Below are 22448 nucleotides of genomic sequence, written 5' to 3'. Positions count from 1 at the left end.
TCTGGGGACAAATTTTCACCCAGTCCAAGGCCACCAGCTGTGACACATCCTCTCGGCCACCGAGCCCTGATGCTGCTGTCAGAGAAGGAAGCTGCAGCCCCTCTGTGGCCCAGTGCAGGACTGCTGTCCCTTCCCGTCACCCCTGAGGGCCCAGCTTGGCCTGCAGCTGGCCACACTAGGCTGGGGCCTGGCCCTCCCTTACCCACGTGCACTGTAGCGCAGCGGTCCCCAAGCTTTTTAGCACCAGGGACTGGTTTCGTGGAAGACAGTTTTTCCACGGACAGGGTGGGGGGACGGGGAATGGTTCAGGCGGTAATGCGAGCGATGGGGAGCGGCTGTAAATACAGATGAAGCTTCGCTCCCCTGCCTGCCGCTCACCTCCTGCTGTGCGGCCCAGGTCCTAACAGGCTGCAGTCTGTGGCCTGGGGGTTGGGGACCCCTGCTGTAGAGCTTTCTAATTTAAAATGTTTTTATTTATTAAAAAAAAAGATAAATTAAGAAAACGTATGAACTCACTTGAACGGAAACAGAGTGACTTACAGGTTACAAACCATGAGTTGTGTGTACGAGTAATCTTCAAAAATTTATTAATAGAAACGGATGTACTCAAATGCAACACTGGACAAAAAACAAAGAGAAAAGGCTGGAAGACCAGCGACATGGGGCAATCTCACTTTACATTTCTTCGCACAGAACTAGCACCATTTTAGTCAGAAGTCACAGATTTAATTATAATTGCTTCTAATATATAAAATACCTTATAAAGATTATTTAACTATCTAGTAACAAAGTTCTTCCAAAAACTTATTTAAAAATCAATTCGAATTTACCATTTGAAACACGGAAATGGTTTAAAAGTCGATCCAATTCTACTGCTTGTCGAAGGCAATGAGCCATAATTGGTTTTGTTGGAAGAAAGTGCCTGAATTCAGCTTCTGGCTCCCTTCTAACCCCCAGGCAGGTACAGTAAGTTGAATATTTCATAGGAATCAGAGCACATCTAAAACTGGTCTTAGAAAATATTTTCCTAGACTATAAAAATACTAAATGGAATACAAAAATTTCAGCATGTACAGCAAACAGACTACAGCAGACAAATATTTAAGACATACTCAAAATTATCTTATACCATAATCAATCATCATGAGCATCAAGTAATATTCTAATAATTTTTCTATGATTCATTTTGATTCAATGTTTATTTCCCCTCAACTTTTGTTATAATGTCGGATACAGATACAGATTCTGTGTTTCTAGCACAAGTTACTGGAGGCGCCACTGAATAATTCCGGGTATTCAACTGGTTCTCTCGCAATAGTGCTGGAAGTGCAATTGTAGCAGAGCCTGGCTTTTAGAACAGGGGTCGGCAAACTACGGCCCTCGGGCCACACCTGGCCCACCGCCTGTTCTGTGCGGCCTATGAACACAGCCATGCTTGTTCATTCACGCGCTGTCTGTCGCTGCTTTCAAGTTCCAAGAGCAGAATCGAGGAGCTGTGACAGACGCTATGTGTGGCCTTTTGGTCCACAATGTCTACAATATTTACCATTTGGCCCTTTACAGAAAAAGTCTGCCTACCCCTATTTTAGATAAATCACTTCAGGAAATTGTTCACTGAACAAGGACAAGGTAAGATTGTCCCAGATCAAGAAACTTCTGGCTGAGGTTTGCTGGTTCCATCATACAGTACCAAGGCAGATCAAAAGAACACACGTGTGGATTGGCAGCTTTGGGTACTGAAGTGTTATTCTAGCATCCTAAGCAAAGTCTGGCTATGATAAAGTACCTTCCTTTCTCTGTGAACTGGCCATTGTGTACCAAGTAACTCACGTACCCAATTACAGCAACATACTCACTGTTCAACCCTAAATCTATGTGGCCCCCAAGCATGATTTCCGGCCTTTAGAAATCGCCTTGTACCCTTAGCAACCGAAAGAACTAGAAGTGGACCTTTGCCATCCCTCTGTATTGGCATAGATCCTGTTAGCGCCACACCACGTACCTTTTAGGATCCTTCCCTGTGACACGCATCATAATAATTAGTGCTACCACTACCCAGGGCCACGAACGTGTCCCTTTTGACAAAGCGGACGAAGTTTTCGAGGGGGCACATGGGCTTGGGAGACCGCCTGTGGTGATCCTGGCAGAACGAGGTGTGGAACGTGACGTCGACACCGTCGTAGAGAATCCGGACGGAGTGCTCGCCGGGCTCCTCCCTGTCTTGCCAGAGCTCAAAGATCAACCTGGCCGCGAACCTCGGGAACCTGGCTTCGGTAAGGCCCAAGGCACTGAGAATCGGGGCCAGAGTGACGTCGTGAGCAGAGGAGAGAGCAAAGAGCTCCTCCTTCCGGCCCTCCGCCGCGCGCCGCATGCGGCCCACGGTCTGGTTCAGGATGGGGTGGGCGCCCAGGAGCGCGTAGCCCAGATACAGTTTCTTCTCCTGCCTCTCTCTCTCGTCCTCTATCTGATGCCTCTTGATCACCTTGAAGTGCTCCATGTTAACACAGCCGTTCCTGGTGCAGGGGAAGCTGACGTTGTGGCAGAAGAGGCAGAGCATGGCGTCTATGGGGTTGGCGGCCCGGAGCTGCTTGGTGGGCGTGTCCACGATCCTGGCCAGCTCCTCGTAGGTCCTCTCCAGCTGCCTGTTTTTCAGACGCAACAGGTACTGCCGACGTTGCTCCTTCTCCAGGTACTGGTTCCTCATCGGGCAATAGCAGTTCCCAGAGCAGAAGAGAGCGCTGGGCTGGTGCCGGAAATAAATCTTCTTCCAGTCAAAATCTGGGAGAAAGCCATAAAGCAGAGCCAGCCCACTCTGCAGCGTCCGGCTTTTGCCAGTGGTCTCCAAGTGAAGCTGCTTTGTGGACCAGTCATGGGGCAGGAGTTTGTGCTTCTTCAGATAGATGTCCCTCAGCAGCTGGCCATTCTGCAGATGCTGCACAACCCCTGAAACACAAGAGTGCCACCCGCTTGCCTCACCACCAGCTTAGCAAAAGGAACAGCACGGGGAGTCGAGGCCCGTGCAACTCTGGAATGCTTTAGACAGCGAACGGTTACATCCTCGAGCCTGGCCCCCAGTGCGTGGAAGCCCCGAGAACGGGCTCACGTCAGCGCGCAGAGGGAGCCCCTCAGGGTTATCCACAAAGGGGCGAGCAGAGTGGGGCCCTGTCCTCTGGACCCACGCCTTTCTGGGAAGCACAAGGACCATTCATCTGCCTTGATCCCTCCCTTTTGACTGGGTCCCTCCCCTGGAGGAGGGTTGTGACTGGCGGGGCTCAGAGGGTAGGAACCATCGCACTGGTGGACGTCTAGGAGGTAACTGGCAGGGGCCTAAGGAGAGCTTTCTCCCTCCTGCCCTGGGACAAATCATTCCTCAGTGTGCCTGAGGAGTTCACGGAAATCTGTCATGCAAGGAGAACAAGTCACTTGCTGGCTGCCTAGTCCCCTCACTTCGGGGACGTTCCCTCCTTCACACCATCCTCCCTACTCTCCCAGCTGAAGGCTCTCTGCTCACCTTCTGGATACATTCTGCCCAATCCTGCTAGGGCTTTACCTGCTCATCAGCAAGGACACTGTCTCTGTATGGATCTGGAATGATCTCCCAGATACTCAGAATATTTGGGGAAAAAAAAAGCAAACTGCAGAACAGTATGTTTATTATGCTGCTTTTAAATAAAAATGAGGGGAAAATAAGAACGTGTATTGGCAGCTGCCTGTGTTTTGCATAGAAAAATTTTGCAAGGATGCACAATGGTTACCTGGGGATGATGGGGGCTCAGAAATGGGGGGGAGGTGGAACATGGGTAGGAGCGTGAATTTTAAGTTTACCTTTTAGTTGTTATAGTTTCGAACTACACACAGGAACTTATACCACAGTATAGTATCTTGAAAAAAAAACATCCAGAATCTGTGTCTGCTCCCGTTCCCCTCTGGACCTACCCTGTATTCTGAGGCTATCTATGTACATTAAGGTTGGCGCACTTACTGTGTGCCAACCTTTCTCCTTTAATCCTCACAAAAACCCAGCAAAGAAGGCATATTATTATTATCCCCCTTTTCCTTATTTTACAGATGAGGAAACTGAGGCCCAAGCCATTCACAGTTAAGACGTGGCCGAGCAGAACTCCAGCCCCTGTCGCGGCCCAACCTTGTGCTCTTAGTCCCTGCTCACAGCACCTCCTCCCTACACGTTCCTGCAGAAACACTACCCATTCGGGGCTTCTCCTTCTCTCCAAACACAACCTGCATCTTCATGACTCTGTTCACGCCCTTCCCTTTCTCTTCCCAGTGAAATCCTCATCCTGGCTCCAATACTACCTTCTCTGTCTCCCTCCTCCTCCCCCGCTCCCCAGAGGTCCAAAATTAATCATTCCCTCCTGTTTGCACAGGCCGCTGGACCGCTAAGGCAACAGCTGCATACACGGAGCCTAGCATATGCTAGCACTGTGCTAGGCGCTTTACACATGCTGTCTACTGCAGCTTGCCACCAGCTCTGTCGGGAAGATGTTATGAGCCCTGTTTCACAGGTCTGTCTACTCCAAAACCCGTGTTTATTCTGTAAGAGCCTGCCACTCGCAGCAACACCCTCAGGGGTCTCCATGCGCTGTACCACTGCAGCTGCAGGTTCCTTTAGGACAGCATCTTAGTCATCCGGCCACCCCCCACTCCCCTACATGCGGCAGCTGCCAAAGCATCTGGGACAGAGTAGGCACTAATGATCAGTCGCATCTTACACAGCTCCTGTGGGGTGCCCAAAGTGTGCCACTTACAAATGATGATTCTAACAGCGATGTGAAATTTCAAATAGAAGATAAAAGTGACCACTAAACGAGAACGAGGGAATAGGAGCAAACAACCGCAAAAATGATTTCTAGGGTAATACTAATTCAGAAAACGATGATGATCATAGGTCAATGGAGAAGAAAGGTTAGAATGAATAGCTGCTCGATGCAATTACCCTGACTTCCTAGCCAGCTGACGGACACTGACCCTCAAGGACCCCATTAGATTCCCTCAGGAACCTGAACATGTAAATTCATCTCTACACGTGGCTAGGACTGTCTCTGTTGACAGACACACAGCAAAACCATAGAGGCAGGGACAGACAGCTTCTTTATTGCTGGCACCAGTCTCTGGAGGTCTGGTCATATTCTTGCCCTTAAGAGTCTGTGAGTCACCCTGAATCTTTATAATAAATGTCCTTTTTTCGCTTGAGTTGGTTTCTATTACTTGCAATCAGTGGTTCTAGGCAAGCACGGTTCTGTCCTCAGGGAGGGTTTGGTCTGTCACAATAATATGGGGAGGCACGTTCCTGACCCCTAGTGGGTGGGGGCCAAGGGCCAGACAGTCTTCACAAGGAACTGTTTTCTGTTCCACGTAACTTTTTTTTTTTTTTTTTTAAAGCTAGGATTTTTAAAAAAATTAATTAATTAATTAATTTTTTTTTTTTTTTTTTTATGGCTGTGTTGGGTCTTCGTTTCCGTGCGAGGGCCTTCTCTAGTTGCGGCAAGCGTGGGCCACTCTTCATCGCGGTGTGCGGGCCTCTCACCATCGCGGCCTCTCTTGTTGCGGAGCACAAGCTCCAGACGCGCAGGCTCAGCAACTGTGGCTCACGGGCCCAGCCGCTCCGCGGCATGTGGGATCCTCCCAGACCAGGGCTCGAACCCGTGTCCCCTGCATTGGCAGGCAGATGCTCAACCACTGCACCACCAGGAAGCCCCCACGTAACTTTTGAATGTACAAGACATTCCCTCATGTGAAAACCCTGTTTAAATACTTCAATCTCAAATCTGGTTTTTTGTGTCTATAAACACAAAACCATTTTTGCATAACATTAACATCCACTGAATTTTCCAGAAATGCAATATAAATTAAGGGACACCTGTCTTTTGTTCTGATCACAACTTGTCAAAAAAATCATGTCCTGACACGGGGTAGTAGAGTCACCAATACGCATCCCTTGATCAGTCTGCATTTGTAGCTGTCACACACACCCAGCTACACTGAAGTGCAAGCAACTGATTATTTCATCCTATTTTCTAACAAAGGTGTGCTCAGGCATTTATATTGAGATATACAGAATTATATAATACATTAGTTTCCTGTTGTTTCTACTTCATATTACAATTAGGGTGCCTGATATAACTGTTTTCTAAAATTACGTATATAGAAAAGTTATATTCGAATTTCAGTTCAGGATAGTTCAGGGAGCACCACAAAACCGTTGTTAATAAAAGGGGGCGCTGGATCTGGTAGGCAGAGAACTCCTGTTTTAAACTAATGCAGAGGGGCTCCCTGGTGGTGCAGTGGTTGAGAATCCGCCTGCCAATGCGGAGGACACGGGTTCGAGCCCTGGTCCGGGAAGATCCCACATGCCACGGAGCAACTAGGCCTGTGAGCCACAGCTACTGAGTCTGCGCGTCTGGAGCCTGTGATCCGCAACAAGAGAGGCCACGATAGTGAGAGGCCCGCGCACCACAATGAAGAGTGACCCCCGCTTGCCACAACTAGAGAAAGCCCTCGCACAGAAACCCAACTCGCACAGAAGACCCAACACAGCCAAAAATAAAATAAATAAATAAATATCTAAACTACTGCAGAGCTTGTGCACGTGAACTAATTAGCAAAAGCTTTTGACAAAACTCCTTATTCAAGGCTAGTCCTCCAGAGACTTCAGCTCGCCCCACTCTGTCACTCAGTATCCCAATAATGGCTTTCAAAACATGGCGAAACCAACAGGGCCAAGTACAGGACAGAGACCTTCCTTCCATCAAAGCTGAGGTCCTAAGATGCTGGTGGATCAAGAAACAGAACGTGGCCAATCGGTTGTCTTGATTCCTCCAGAAAGGCTGGTGACCACGCAAAAGTCCTTTAAGGTCCCAGACTGAAGAAGTAGGAAGCTGGAACCTCTTAGGGGACCACCAGTTCCTTCTCGTACTGACAAAGGTGACCCCACCGTTAAATCACCAACCTACGCTGACAGTGAACTGGCTGCACAACGTTTCGAACAGGGCTGCAGAGGGAGAGATGGGCTTCCGTGAGGAACACACAAGCCAGACAAACTCCATGCTCAGTGGGGCTCTGCCATATGCATGTCTCCCTGAGATCTGGTGCATTAAAACCTTTCAGCTGTTTTGTCTGAAGTAGCTAAGAACATGGGACTGGTTACATAAATCATGGCCCATTCATAGTGGAATAATATGCAGCTGTCAGAAATGACATTGTTGATGAACATTTATTGATAGGGAAAGATGATCTCAATATACTGTTAAGTAAAAAAGTAGGTTACAAAACAGTGTTTAGGAAGATACCACCTGTGAGAATGAGCGTGTGTGCGTGTGTGTGTGTGCGCGTGTGCCCACGAGTGCATGCAGATATAAACACAGGAAGAAAGACTATTAATTTCTTTGGTGGGATTGTGAGTGCTTTAAATTTTCTTCCTTTTGCTTAATTGTCTTTCCTGCTTTCTCTTCCATGAACATATATGGTTTTTGTAATAAGAAAAAAGGTTATTTTTAATATTTAGAAATCACACGTTGAATTAGATAACCTGGTGGGCACACAGCTGCTTGAGGTGCTGGCCCTACTCACCCCTGCACCCACAGCGTCTTTCCCAGGAGGCCCCGATACACGCGTCCACCAAATACAGGAGCGGGTGGGAGACTGAGTAGGGGAGGGGCAGCTCCACATACCTGTCTGTGTGAGCTCTCCCATCTCACACAGCTGGTGACTGGGGTAAAGAGGCAGGGAGTGCAACGGGCTTTCGAAAGAGGCTCCGGATCCTTTGGACATGTGACTCACGAAAGCCTCCAGTTTAGGGTGATACGGTTTCCTAAAGAGGCAACACAGAGAGAGTTAGTGGTTAGCGTGCTCCAGAACCGTCCGTGACGATTTCAGCCTCAGCAAGCAGGATCCCAAGTGAGTCAAGCCCTTTCTCACCCACAATAATAGTACATTCCAGTTTCACGATTACCTGCCCGCTGCCACCTACACATAAAAGCCCCACTCCGTAAGGCCAGCCCGAGACCCCGCCCTCCACCCAAGTGCCCATCATCCTCAGCACCGTGGGAGTCAGCGCTGACCTCATCCACCCGGTTCCCCAGGCCTGCACCACTCCTGTCTCCCCCTCCCGGAGGCCACCAACCCCCCGACCCGAGGCAGCCAAGCCGAGGCTGGGGGTCCTCCTCGATTTCTCCCTCCCCTGCGCCCTGCACATGTGCCCTCCTGGGCTTCTCTGCCCCCCTCTCCTGTATCCCTGCATCCCTGAGCAGGGTCTGCCTCAGTCAGCTTTTGTCTGGATGGCATGGGCTCCTCCTTGGCCTGCCTGCAGTCTAATTTTGCCTCCTCCACAGCCAGTGAGCTCGACGTAGAAGGCAAGCCCGACTGTCACTGCTCTTCCACGGTGCCACCTTCCCAAGAAGCCACGCACAGCCGTCAGTCTACTCTGGCCCTGCCTCACTTTGAGGCCCAGGGCTCCCTAATGCTGCGCTCTGGCCACGCACAGCATCTGCCTTCTGTGGGCCCTGCACACCTGTTCTTTCATGCTTCCAAGACTTTCCACATGCTGCCTCTTCCTCCTAGAAAATGCATCCCGACCTTCACTGGGGTAACCCTTAATCCTTAACCTATGTGACCTCTGGAAAATCTCCTGTGAAGAAAATTAACTGATTAAGATAACCCAGATCTCTACAGCTCACTATGCATTTTGCACATATGGTATCTCATTGCATGTGGGGTAGGGATGAATAGTGAAAAAAAAACCACACCAGGTTATTTATGAGATCTGACATTATTTATATTTCTGCCATGTAGTACACATGGTAAATCAAGATTTATTGTTCTAGTCACTAATACACAATTTCCCTGAATAATGAAATGACCTATGAATATATACGCAATTTCTCTGAATAATGAGATAACCTATGAGTATACACACCTTTTCTTTAAATAATGAAATGGCCTATGAACGTTTATACACTTTACAGCTGAACAGAGGTGGACAGATAGAGTAGTTCCCAACTAAACTAAATCAGCACGAAAAGAAGCAAAGATAAATTGTTTAATGGCAGACCCCTGCTGTCTGAAAGCCTAATTTACTTTGGCACTGCTTTTATAATGGCTGCCAAAATGGGTTTATCTTTCAAAAACATAAAGCTAAAAAAAAATCCATTCCAGAAATACGTTTTAAAATTAGAGAATGCTAATCCTGACATACAGTATATAGTCTAATAAATCACCCTGGATTGCTACAGGGCATTATGGCTTCCCATAAAAACAGAGGATGTGTTATTTTCCCTGAGGCTAAAACACATAAATATTTGCAAACTGGGAAATAAAATGTCCAGACTGATAATGAGGCTGCCAGAACAAATCCACATAAACAAAGGCTATCCATCAACAGGAGTCAAATGTTCTGCTCCAGGCCATTATTTCAGGTTGGTGATGTTTGAGGAGCTAAGAAAAGCTTTGCTACCAGCTTTAGAAATGAAATTTCACTACTGAAAGTTTTCAGGGAATCTGACTCATTAATGATGCATTAATATCTAACTGTATTCATGGAAACTTGTTTTTGATATGGAAAGATGACGATTCATGGAAGAAAAACTTCACTTACGTAAGAGAATAACAAAAGACTTTTAATCAGGAATAGGACCAGGTAACCTCAGTCCCTGGGCCTGTCCTGGATCTGAATGACCAGATCCTGAGGCAGGAGATAGATGGGTTCCAGGCTGAGCAGCTAGAATCTGTCCCCTGTGGACAGATACTCCAAGATAAAGATAATGGCGGGAGCAAGGAGGAGCTGAGTCCTGCTTGGATAAAAGACAAAGAGACCACATAGTTCTCATTCTTGAGGTCAAGGAGACCCCCAAGCTACACATGCGCAGAAAGGATCCTCAGGGGAGGGGGTGCTAGACCATAATATGTTCTGTCAACTTCTCAGGGAACCTAGCGCCTGAGTCCATCTTGGCTAAAAGATGCACGTGCACCCAGGGTAGGGCCCTGAGCCAGACCAGATATGGACTCAAAGCCAGACAAAGCAAGATGATTGGAAACCCAGAACTGCCTCCCTATAAGTGATTTAACCCACCCCAAAAGCCCACGGCTCTCTCCTTCTCTCTCTCTGAGCCCGCCCATGCTTTCTCCGCACGTATCTTCTCTCCTAATAAACACTTTACTTGCCTCACTACTTTTTGTCTCTTTGCTGAATTCTTTCTTCAAAGCAGACAAGAGCCAGGGCAGCACTGTGGTCTGGGTTCGATCCCTGGTCAGGCAACTGAGATTCCCACTTCAAGCTGCCACAGCCAAAGCCACCCGAGATTAGTCCTGCCTACCGCATCTACTGCTCCAACCCTGCAGCGGAGAGGGTACCCAGCACACGGTAAATACCTCAGAAGCACACAGAAATGATTTCAACTGGGAAGTGCCCCAACCTTCGATGCTTCAAGAAAAGTCCAAGCCTTCTTAATCTGTAGCAATGAATATGGCAAGTTCCCATAGTGTTTATTAAAGTATCCAGATTTTGATGGAAATATTAAAAATAAAGGCTGTTGTGAGTGAGACTGTTACTTGTAACAGACTCTCTTTGACCAAATTTTAGTCTCCTCCGAACCCTCTTCCCAACCAAGCCTTGACCTCCGGACTTTCATGTTCTTTGGATTTATATCTGTCTTTGCATTGCCCATTTTCAGCAAAAATCCTGCTAAGTCTGTTTAGCCAGAATCTCCCACTTTTGATATCTGATCACCCTTGATACATGATCAAATTCCTCACCCCCAGTGGTATCTGGTCACCCTGGTCTGCCTTCAGCAAGAATCCTGTGGAGTCAGTTTAGCCAGAACCCCCTGACCCCTGATGTCTCCTCATAGTAATTCCCCATCCACTGACCCACACCCTGCTCCTCGGCTATAAAACCCCACTTGTCCGTGCTGTATTCAGAACTGAGTCCAGTTCTACCCTTCTGCATTAACTCCTGAATAAGATCTGTTTTTACTACTTTATCTGTTCTCTGGCTCTGGTTTTTCTTTAACAGCTATATACTAAAATCTATTCTCCTCTTCTTGGGAACTTGGTTAGAGCCCATTTCTGAAGTCCTAGTGGTCAGGTAGAGCCACGTGACTAAGTATTCTCCAGTGGAATGGAAGGATGTATGCCAATCTGTGTTTAGGCTTTCAGATCACGGGCGTGCCCCATTCACACTCTCTTCCTTCCTTCTGGCCACTATTCAGGCACTGCAGCAACCCAGGTTCAGTCACGTAGACATGCCTAGGGCACGGTGGGAGCAACAACCTGGAAGGAACCTGGGGCCCTGAATGACCAGGTAAAGCCAAGTTATACAACCTGGAACACTCATCTCAGACCTTCATGCAGGAGATAAACTTCTATTATCTAAGGCAATGCATTCTTGGTCCTCTTTTTTATTTTTTGGGCGCACCACGCGGCTTATGGTTCACGGACCAGGGATTGAATCCAGGCCCACAGCAGTGAAAACGCCGAGTCCTAACCACTGGACCACCAGGGAATTCCCCCTTGGTTCTCTTTATTATAACAGCATGCAGCCTAGCCTTACCCTGACCAACACAGAAATGATTATACCTGTGATGATGAATTTTTCTTCAGGAAAAACCCACGTTACTGTATTCTCATTGGAAATCTATTTTCATATTGAAAATGGAAAGAACCAGCAGTGCTACCATCTTAAGCCTTCAAACCATTCACTTCAGAGGTCTTGTTTACATTTTTATATGCATTTTTCACACCTATTTATGCCACAAAACATACATGGAACCCCAAGGCTCATCTACACACCTGCAAGAAAATTTATTGTGCTTTAGTCATAATCTGAGCAATTACTGAGTTTTGTACAGATCATTAAGACAAGCAGAGAAGAGGTATAAGACCAGTGACGCTGTTACCAGAAAACACAATTCAAAAAAGCTTATATGACTAGAAACCATAATAAGTTCACAGCACGGATTTTTACAATTTATGCTAATTAAAGAATTTATTATTTTATATTATTAATAAAATGAAACTCTAAAAAGGTAAGCTTAATATACTCTTCTCAGTCTTTAGCTTTCTGGACCTTTCTGCCCTGTTTGACGTGACTACCCACCCCCTCCCCCTTCCTGAAGCTCTGCTTCCTCAGCTCTCATAACATCACTCTCCTGCCTCCTTCCTGCTGCAACTTCTCCATCTCCTCCTGGGACCCTACTTTCTCTCTGTGCTGTAACTGGCTGGTGCTCTTATAGGGCTCTGTTTTGGGCCCTTACCTCCCTCCAGAGGTTCTGTATGTGATACCATTCAAGTCCACAGCTTCGGCTGCCATCTACATGCTCAACTCTCAAGTCAACCTCTACCTGCCAGCCAGACAATGTTCCTGAGCCCCACGACTACTCACGAAGAGGCAGCTTCCACTACAAAGACTCTGAGAGTCGTGGAAGGTGTCCTTATGAAGGGAAACACTGGGGTGTCCGGCTCCTGCTGATTCAGCTCACTGCGTGCCCGCCACCAGCCCAGTGTCCTTCACCAGACGGGAGTGATGGGCACAATTCAGGACGCTCCGCCTTTGAGGAGGCCATGAAAATTAATAATTCGTGAAGCCGAACTGGCACCTGGGAAGGCAGCAGGCACAGCTGGTGACCCAGATCCCACAGTCCCAGGGGATTCGGAGGCCCAGCGTGGGTCCCCTTAGCTGGGAGCCCTGCTCACTCTTACACTAAACGTGTGTTTATAATGACAAGTCAACTTTTATTGTTATAAAAGATGGAATTCATTAAATGCCATTAATTAATTAAACATGCATACTCCACCCACTTTCTATAAAGGATTGAAAGTAGCTCCTAAAAATACAGAATGTACTTGTATGAAATAGAACTAGACCAAAAGACCAAGGCCAGGGGAAATGAGGCAGAGGCAGCTGGGGCAGCTGGTCCCCAGGAACTGCACCTCTCAGGTGGGAGCTCCAGAAGTGGCCCCGTCAGGGCTGTGGCAGAACGAGGGGCCCCGGGACCCGACCTGGCCCTGTGACCACGACCACTCAGAGAGGAAAAGAGGCCGGGCCTGGGAGATTCCAGGCTGCTTTGGTAAATGAAACACCATTTCTCAAGCGCTCAGTGGGGACCAGGCTCAGCACTTTACTCCATCACCTTAGTAGACTTCACAAGGATGTTTTAGGGAGGTGAGATGAGTCCCCTACATACGAACCTTCAAAGCTTTCAAAGATGCGAACATACGTTCGCATGTCCAATCACGTAAGTTAGTTCACGTGTCTGGTGTCATCTATAAAAGCTGGGTACCTCGGCTAACTCTGTTGGACTTACAACAAACTGGACTTACAAACGCGTTCTCAGAATGGAACTTGTTTGTATGCAGGGGACTTACCGTATTACTATCCGCATGCTCTCGGACAGAATACTGAGGCTCAGAGAGATGAAGGGATTTGCCCTACATCAAACCGGTGACAATGGCCTCAGAGGATTTCATGGTCAAGACTCTAATCTCCTACGATAGATACATGATAGGCAATGATGACCTGTGATTCTCATTGGGCTCCTGAATTCATTCTGCAACCAACCCAGTCCAACAACTATTACATGCCAGGCTCGGGCTGGGCACCAGTGATATGGAAGGAATAAGACCCAGTGCCCTGAGGGGCCGGTGGTGCGGGCAGAGCACAGACAACGATGCTGGGAGGACAAGTCGTAGAGCACCAGCACGCCCACTGGAGGCCTGCACGCCGCCCGGCGGCCCTGCCCACGGGGCCCTTCCCTGGGAACAGCCAGGTGGCCCTCAGAGGCCTCGCGGGGACCTCTCCAGCAACAGCTGACTGGCCTGGGGGCAGACCCATTCTCACGCCCGGGAACCTGAAGCCCAGCCAGAGAGAGGGGAGCAGAAGCTGCGAGCTGCCGGCTGAAGCGTGGCACCTCCCACAAAGCCCTTGAGGCTGCTCTGGGTCCGGCCAGCTCAGCGGCCTAGTGGCCCGCCTGTCCCTGGGCTGTTCAAAGTCCTGTACAACGGCAGGACTGTGCCAGTTGTTAACACACCGACACTCCGCTGCGCCCGAAGGAGCAAAGCCACCCCTCCCAGCTGCCCTCCCTGTGTCCTCCCGCCACCCTGGGTGCTCCAGCCCAGAAACTAAAGGGTTAATACCCAGCACAGCAAGTGGCCTCCACCCTTGCCTAGTCCTAAGCCAGTTAAGGTCTGGCCGTTAAGTATTTTGTTCTGAGATTCTTCCCATACGTCCCCCTTTTTCAGGTTGAGTGAGGCGGTGGCAGTGTCTGATACAAGCAGAGAATCCCAGCTAATGCACTGGGAGAGGTCTCCTAGAAGGCGTACCATCTCAGGGGGCCTCGAAGGAGCTTTGGAAGGGGGCCAGCAAGCCAAACGGCAGGTGCAAAGGCCTGAAGGGTGAGGGGCTGGCAGGCAGTGGTTGGCAGGGGCCGAGGGTCCCAGCAGAAAGGCCAGCACAGAGGGCTAGAGACGAGGAAGAAAGCCAGGGACTGCCTGGTGCTCTGACATGGGCTGGACTCCATCCAGGGTGTTTCCCAGCCCATGGGACACAAGGACATGCATCCGTACTTGCTGAACACAGAAAAGAAGACGTAAATCCCCAGGCTGCGAGGTTCGTGGCCTCCAGCAGGAAATGAAAGCCTAGAGTCACGTGGCATTTCGTGATGTTTTTACATAAAATGGTTCACTCCATCTTCCCCTTGATATTAGACAATAAGAAGGCTGAGATGCAAAGGGTTAACCTGGAATTCCCGGGTCCACACTGCAGTCCACTGTGAAGGGACAGCCCTGGCTGCAGGGAGGCAATCCATGGTTCCACCAGGCTGGCGCTGCCCGGGGCAGGCTGGCACCCAAGGCGTTCCATCAAAAGAATGTCATCCCCACCGAGCACTTCCCCCGCCTCCTCTCCTCATTCAGTAAACTCTGCTTGGGAGGTTATGCGTCCCCTGACACATTTGCTGAGGCCTGGCCCATCACTTTATTGCTAACTGTGCCTCTCATTTTAGAGCCATGCCATGTCCACGTGCACAATTTCTACTCTCTTTTCAAGTATTTTTCATCGTAAGGGCTCTCAACCAAGGGCAGGCTGTCTCTACTCCGGTGAAGAATGAAAAGGTTGAAGTAAACGTCTTCCGGTTGTGGCTTTGCAGCTGGTAATGTGCGTCCTCCTTACCATCCCACTTATTCCTCACCCCATCCCTGTCCGGGCAGCAGCGTCATCCCCATTTTAGAGACAGAAGGCTGAGGCTCAGAGAGCCTAAGGGACGGACCTGCTCCCCTCAACGGAACGGGCACGACAGGGTCCGAGGACTCCTAACCCAGTGCTCACTGCACCCCGTCCCAGCTGTTCCTCAAACTGAAGAACAGCAGGGTGGGAGACTGCAGAGAGCAGGCTGGCCTGGGCTCAGATCTCAGTTTATCTGCTGTGTGGCCTTAGACAGGTGTTCTCACCTCTCTGGGCCTCTGTCCTCTCAACTGTGAAACGGGATTCACCTGCAGGATTGTTCTGAAGATCAGACTCCTGGCAAACAGTACTCACTGGACGAGTGTAGGCCACTCCCCGATTCTGTAATTCTCCAGTCAGCCTTTTGATTTCAACAGAGGCAACAGATTCTTGAAAATGACTTTTAGGAAAACTGCAATTTACCTGTTAGCCACCAGAGTGCAGTCAATTTCTGGGCGCTTCGTTTTGGGAATGACATACAGTGGGTACCTGTCCCCGTGTCGAATGAACACATGCACTGAGACCAGCTTAAAATGATGCGGAGCGTGACCTGCGAGAGAGAAGCACACTGTCTGGTTATCACCCAGGAGATGTCCATCCCTTGGACCTCGCAGACCATGGTGGAAGGGTGCTGTGCTGGGTGGGAGGTCTCTCACTAGCCTCACAGGGCAGAGGAACGTGAGAGGGCTGGTTACGCCCCAGCCCCCTGGAAGTCACGGGGAGGCTCTGGGGTGTGGCGGGGGTGAAGGTCACACCTGACCTCCAGTGAAACGTGGGCAGGACGATTCATGTAATGGATAAAGAAGATGTGGCACATATACACAATGGAATACTACTCAGCCATAAAAAGGAACGAAATTGAGCTATTTGTAGCGAGGTGGATGGACCTAGAGTCTGTCATACAGAGTGAAGTAAGTCAGAAAGAGAAAAACAAATACCGTATGCTAACACATATATAAGACACAGACGTAGAGAATGGACTTGAGGACACAGGGAGGAGGAAGGGTAAGCTGGGACGAAGTGAGAGTGGCATGGACATATATACACTACCAAATGTAAAATAGCTAGCTAGTGGGAAGCAGCAGCATAGCACAGGGAGATCAGCTCGGTGCTTTGTGATCACCTAGAGGGGTGGGATAGGGAGGGTGGGAGGGAGACGCAAGAGGGAGGGGATATGGGGATATGTGTATACAATATAGCTGATTCACTTTGTTATGCAGCAGAAACTAACACACCGTTGTAAAGCAAAAAGAAGACTATTCATGTAGCCTCATGCACATCCACAGACTAGGGGAGGCCCACAGAAGTACCGGAAACAATGACTTCTGCTTTAAATCTCCCTCTCGCAAAACACAGCAGGGCACAAACAGATAAATATTCAACATTGTTCTTTGATACACTTTCAAAAAAGCAAAGCTCAACATAGAAATCATATTTTCCTACACTTTCACTTCAAGACACCAGCAGGGCATGCTGTGGAGGTCCTAAGCCCGGAGAGAGCCCGCCCGGGAAAGGAGTTAGCTGAGGATGACACCCTAGGGCCAGCCAAGGCCACCTTTCCATCCCACTGCTGTCTCACTGATAATCAGGATGATGGCAAACATTTGTGGAGGGCTAATCATGAGCCTCGTGCTGCTCAAAGAGGTCACTTAATCCTCCCAGCAGCCCTGTGAGTAGGGACTGCTAGCTATGCCCATTTTACAGACAAGGAAACTAAGACCTGGAAACTCATTCAAGGACACAGCCTAGTGGCAACTGCAAGATTTGGGCCCTAGCCGTCTAGCTCCTTAGATGCTGCCTGAAGATGGTACCACGTTGGGCAGCGCAGCCAGGCCTACCTTCCATGCTGCGCTCGGCCACACGTGGAATGTTGCAGTACAAAAGGGCTTCGTAAACGGGGTCCATCACGGGGGGCTCCGTCACCGGGTCAGGCATGATCCTCTTTCGATTCTTGCTAGTCACTCCATTCTTAGCTGCCAACACTGGGATCAGGTGGACTGCAGAGAAAGCAAAGCAGGTCACAACACACATGGTCCTGGGCGGGGGGCGGGAGTTAGGGGATAGGGTGCACAGGCCAGCTAGACGGGCCCAGAGGGCAGCTGGATTTTCACCGTAACTATCGACTCCCTCAGAATTAGGCTGGACTTCAATGTAGCAAAAAGTCAGCTTCAACTGTTTCTTGAGCCCCCTCCAAGCCCTGCCTCTTTCTCTCAATGCCATTATCCTTTCCTTATCAATAATTATCTATGCAACACCAGGTGCGTTCCCCAGAGAGAGGGGGCCTCACCCATGGTGGTAAAGGAAGAACTTACACACTAACTTCATGCAACCCGATTACTTCGTTCTGAACACCCTCTGAATTCTGGTAAATACTAAGGAGGAAAACCATCACCTATTGAGTGCCTACAAAGTGCTAGACAGGTGTCTGACGTATCTCATTTAATATCATCTGCTTTGCACTTTGTGGGCCCTTGAGCCCAAGCACAGGCAACCGCTCATTAATCCTCAAGAGACCATTTTACAGAGCAGAGAGCCAGGGATCCAAGGGGAGGTTGAGGCAGCTGCCCAAGGTGTACATGGTGGATGGAAAGCCATCTCCAGTTCACCCCTCTGCCTCCAGACCAGGTTCTCCCCCACTGTCTGCTGGATATCATGGGTGGGCCCTGCAGTCTGTTCTGTTTGTTCATCTACTGCTCTTTCTGTTGGTGAACCACTCCTCCCCCCGCATGTGGTTGGGTTGAACTGTCAATCACATCGTCCTGCCGCCTTGAGAGAGGTACACTACAGACACGGGGAAAGGGACTCCTTTTCTCCTGGACGCTGATCTCTAAGAATGGAAACCTGGGGCTGCCCCAGTCATCTGTGGCTCATGGGCAGCCTCTGCAGTGGAAGAAAATGAGGCTAAGTAGAGATAAGCCAGACCAACAAATGAAGAGAGTTATCAGAGAGAAAGAGGAAGGAAGACCTGAGGACATCCACCCTTTGAGCCCCTGGGTCCAGATGTGGTTAAAGTGTCCATTAGACGTTCCAGTTCTGTAAGTCGAGAAAGTCGTCTTCTTATTTCAGCTAGTTTGAGTTGGGTTTCTGTTACTTTCAACGAAATGAGTCCTGGTCCATACACTTTATCAATTATTTATAAGCAGTTGTAAGTCCATCTTCTGGGTCAGCGGTCCCCAGTCTTTCTAAGAGTTCCCAATTTGGAACTCCCTACATAATAATAGTTGGATGTTTAGCATCGCCAACTGAGGAAATACACGGAAATATGTGTGCCCATGAATCATTTAACTTCTAAAAGGCTTATTAATCATCCTATAATATATATGCATACATTTGAACAATAGCTAAAACAGGGCCCAATCACCAGTCTAAATCCACTTAAATTCCCTAGCTACTCCTACAAATTCTTCTGTAAATATTTAAAACTTCCCTTTGGCAAACAGATGTTATAAACAAAAGTAAAAGATAAGCAATCCACTGAGAGGAAAATATTTGCAACATATATTACAAATTATTAATATCCAAAGTGCACAGATCTCCTACAATCAATAAAGGATATAAGCAGGCTAATTATAGAAAAATAAATACCAGTGGCAATAAACACATGAAAAAATGTTCAACATTATACATACTTGAAGAAATATAAAATAAAACAATAGGATGTGATTCACCCCCACCCCACCAGACTAAAAATTCACATTTTAACAATAATATCAGTACTGGCAAGGGTGTGAAACCTACATTTCCATATACTGCAGGTGAGAGAGGAAACTGGAAGGACTTTGCGGAAGGAGCATTTGGCAGTTGCCACTAAAATGTTACATGTGCTTTATCCATGACCCCATTATTCTACCTCTTGGAATCTATTCGACAAAGATATCAATTCCCATCACCAAGACGTATGGCCAAAGAGATTCACTGCAGCGCTGTTAATAACAACAACAAAAAAAGGGAAATGACCTAAATATCTTTCATCAGCAGAACAGAATGTTACATCCACAGTGGCATATTCTGCCACAGTTAAAAAGAATGGAAAAGGATCAAAGATAAATGAAATGAATAAACCAAGTCACTGGATATTTATGTAAGTCTTTTTGTGGAAAGAAAAAATTAACCATAAACGTATGAATATTATGTAATATACACTCTTATTATGTAAATGAACAGAAAAATGTCTACAAGGACATCCATCACAATGCCTTTGGGGAATGGGTAGAATGGGGTGTGAAGAATTATTTTCACTTGTTTTTCTGTAACTGTGTATATTGTTTTACAAATCCACACGCATACATATGTAGATATGGATTTACAACAAGCATATGTTACATATATTCTATAGGTATAGAAATATATGTATATTTCTATAATGTCTAGATATACTTTTTTTTCAATAAGCATATTTTTGTTCATTACTTATGATAAAACAACAACCACAGAGCTAGAGTTGGCCCTTCACCAACTCAAATTAGCCCTTTGATTGGTCCTAGAGCCACTTTCTTCCTAACGGCTAGAAGGGCCCAGAACTGCTAATACATAGCTCCGGTGTCCAGAGGTCATTTACCATGGGAGGATTTGTGCCAGATCAAGAGAATGATGAAAAGTAGATGTCCTAAGGCAGTATGTTAATGACCCAGCCCTTCCGGCTGTGCGGCACCCCTCAATCCTTGACTCTGCTCTGTTATAAAGTGGTACCAGGTTCTGGCCCCTTGGCCATGCCTCAGGGCACACTCCCTTTGAGTCTGGGCCAGGGAAAAGCGAAGCTAAGGAGACAAGATAATATGAGTGACACAGGGACAGAGGGGCATGGGTCCCTGCACGTCCCAGAGTCCCCCCAGTTTGCTGGCTTATCTGAGAGCACACGGGGTTAGGCTTGTTGGGGCTGCCGCCTGGGAACTGCTATAAGCTGAACGTTTATGTCCCTCCAGATTCACATGTTGAATCCTAACTGCCAAGGTGATGGTATTTGGAGGTGAGGCCTTTGGGAGTGATATGGTCAAGAGGGTGGAGCCCTCACAAATGAGATTAGTGCCCTTATAAAAGAGACCCCAAAGATCTCCCCCACCCCCATTTCTGCCATGTGAGGTTACAGCAAAAAGATGCCTTCTAGGAAGTGGGCTCTCACTAGACACCAAATCTGCCAGTGCTTTGAGCTTAGACTTCCCAGTCTTGAGGACTGTGAGAAATAAACTTCTGTTGTTTATAAGCCAGCCAGTTTACTGTATTTTTATTCAGCAGCCCAACAGACTAAGATAGGAACCACCCACAACTCAAGGAAGCAATGGTTTGAAAGCCACAGGTAAAGAAACCTTCCATCCAGAAAGTTTTTATCTGCTGCTTCCTCTGGCATCTGGGCCTGTCAGCCTCGCCCACTAGCTGTTGAGATTACCTTCCACTGTTTTGCACCTTCCTGAGTCACCAGGACACAGCGTCAGTCCATGTGGGGTCCTTTGAAGGGTCCTCCAGATACCAGACAATCAGGGGAAGTTCCGATGCATAGAGGCCATGGGGTGAGACGTCTCCCCAGCTCCATCTCCCTGCGTCCCCTCCCCTACCTTGTTCTCATTGTCCTGAACTGCTCAGAGCTGCCCCCACTCCCACAGGATGCTTTTCAGGATGTTTCCCTCCCCTTGCTTATGCCTCTAACCTCACCCCAACCTCTGTTTCCCAGATCTGGCCAACTCCATAACTCATCCCAGGGGTCACCTCCTCCAGGAAGCCCACCCCGAATCCCCAAGTAGTTTGGACATCCCCCTTCTATGAGCCCACCTGGTTCTTGCTGCTCTCCTAGCTCACACTACAGTACATGTAAGCAGAGGTGTCCACAGGTTATCAACTCGCCAACCCAAATGTCCAGAGGGCCAGAGCTATGTCTCTTTCAAGTTTATATTCCCCCAGCAACCAGCACAGGGAAGGCCCTCCATAAATACTTGTTGAATTAAAGGTCTGCCCTGAGCCAGGCACTGTGCTCCATGCTTCTGGTGAAATACCTTCTTGAATCCTCATGTGGGAACACTAAGGGAAAGCAGTCACCTGACCAGCCCTGGGGGTGGGGATCGTCCAAGCAGGTTTCCTCGAGAAGACACCCAAGCTGGGACTGAAAGGCAGAAATGAAGCTGGCAACACGGGGAAGAGGAGAGGAGGATGAGGGAGGACAAACACAGCAGACAAGAGGCAGCAAGCTGGCTCTAGGTACCACTGAAGCCCGGTCCAGTTGGTCCCACCAGGGCTGATGCGCAGGGATCCGGGGAAAGGTTGGCTGCAAAGGAGCAGACCTGGGCTGGAGGCACCTCTGCCCCGGCTGCTGCCTGACTTGCCCATTAGGAGTCCTGGGCTTGCCTTGTTCATCTCAAAGCGGGCTGCGGGGCAGACTCGGGGGCTGGGGAGCAGACTCCACACCTGGGGCCTAGCGCTGCAGGATACTGCTTCTCCTGGCAGGCCTCCCCAGCTCCTCTGATGCCCTCAGGACAATTAGGAACTCTGCTGATCCCACGCAGATGACAACAGCTCAGAAGAAAAGAGGACTGTGGGAGCGTCAGAAGGAACAGTGGGCAGGCAAAGAGATGGAAGGATAACAAGTTTCATCATGTAGGTGTAAAAAACCCCATGAACCTAGATGAGTGCCCTGGGACCACAGTATTACTGTGGCCAACATGAATTACAGAATAGGAGACGCCTTTAATTGATAATTAACTCAGCACCAATGGGCACGCAATTTCTTTGTGGTGTGATTTCCCAGCAGAAGAGAACACTTCATAAGGCACGCCGTGGATATGAGTCTCTCCCATTTATGTCTGCTTTACTTGCTCATCTCACCTACAGTCATTTTCATCCTGTCCTCACATCCATAAAACTTCTTGTATAAAAAGATGCCAACGAGGTCTCAATGTCAAATAATGGCAGAGAACATGAGCTCTAAAGCAGTTCCTTGGGCCCCCTCACTCGTAAAAGCAACTAGCAAACTTCTTAGAACCACAGAGTAAAAGAATCAGGTGCTGTTTCACGTAGGCCCTCCCCGTCTCACCCGCACCCTCCCCAATGTACAGAGGATGGATCCATGTGCCTCATTAGCAGACATCCCTGTAGCTGTGACTAGAATTCGAGCCAACTGGCCCACACTGCTTTTTCCAGCCTTGGACTTCATCCTAGGAAGAGCAACCATCAGCCAGGCAATGGACCTCAGGCAGAGGCAGGTCAAGGCACTGGCCTGGAGTTCCACAGCCTG

At 48.5% G+C, this 22448-nt stretch overlaps 1 protein-coding gene across 9 annotated transcripts in view; it reads right to left on the bottom strand.

Moving 5' to 3' along the window:
• Nucleotides 1–567: 567 nt before the first annotated feature.
• The window catches only part of PXYLP1 (2-phosphoxylose phosphatase 1), a 69381-nt gene continuing 47500 nt past the window's right edge, over nucleotides 568–22448 (bottom strand). For all 9 annotated transcript variants that reach the window (XM_068546005.1, XM_068546003.1, XM_068546004.1 and 6 more), the window contains 4 exons: nucleotides 17068–17226; nucleotides 15653–15779; nucleotides 7689–7828; nucleotides 568–2943 (listed from right to left, as the gene is read on the bottom strand). In XM_068546005.1, the coding sequence (XP_068402106.1) occupies nucleotides 2006–2943; nucleotides 7689–7828; nucleotides 15653–15779; nucleotides 17068–17226 (1364 nt within the window). In that variant the 3' untranslated portion in view covers nucleotides 568–2005. The remainder of the gene's footprint in view (nucleotides 2944–7688; nucleotides 7829–15652; nucleotides 15780–17067; nucleotides 17227–22448) is intronic.

This window comes from Eschrichtius robustus, chromosome 6 (assembly GCF_028021215.1).
Source record: "Eschrichtius robustus isolate mEscRob2 chromosome 6, mEscRob2.pri, whole genome shotgun sequence".
Classification (NCBI taxonomy): domain Eukaryota; kingdom Metazoa; phylum Chordata; class Mammalia; order Artiodactyla; family Eschrichtiidae; genus Eschrichtius; species Eschrichtius robustus.
The sequence above is the reverse complement of the archived record's forward strand: the minus strand, read 5'-3'. Positions and strand labels throughout refer to the sequence as shown.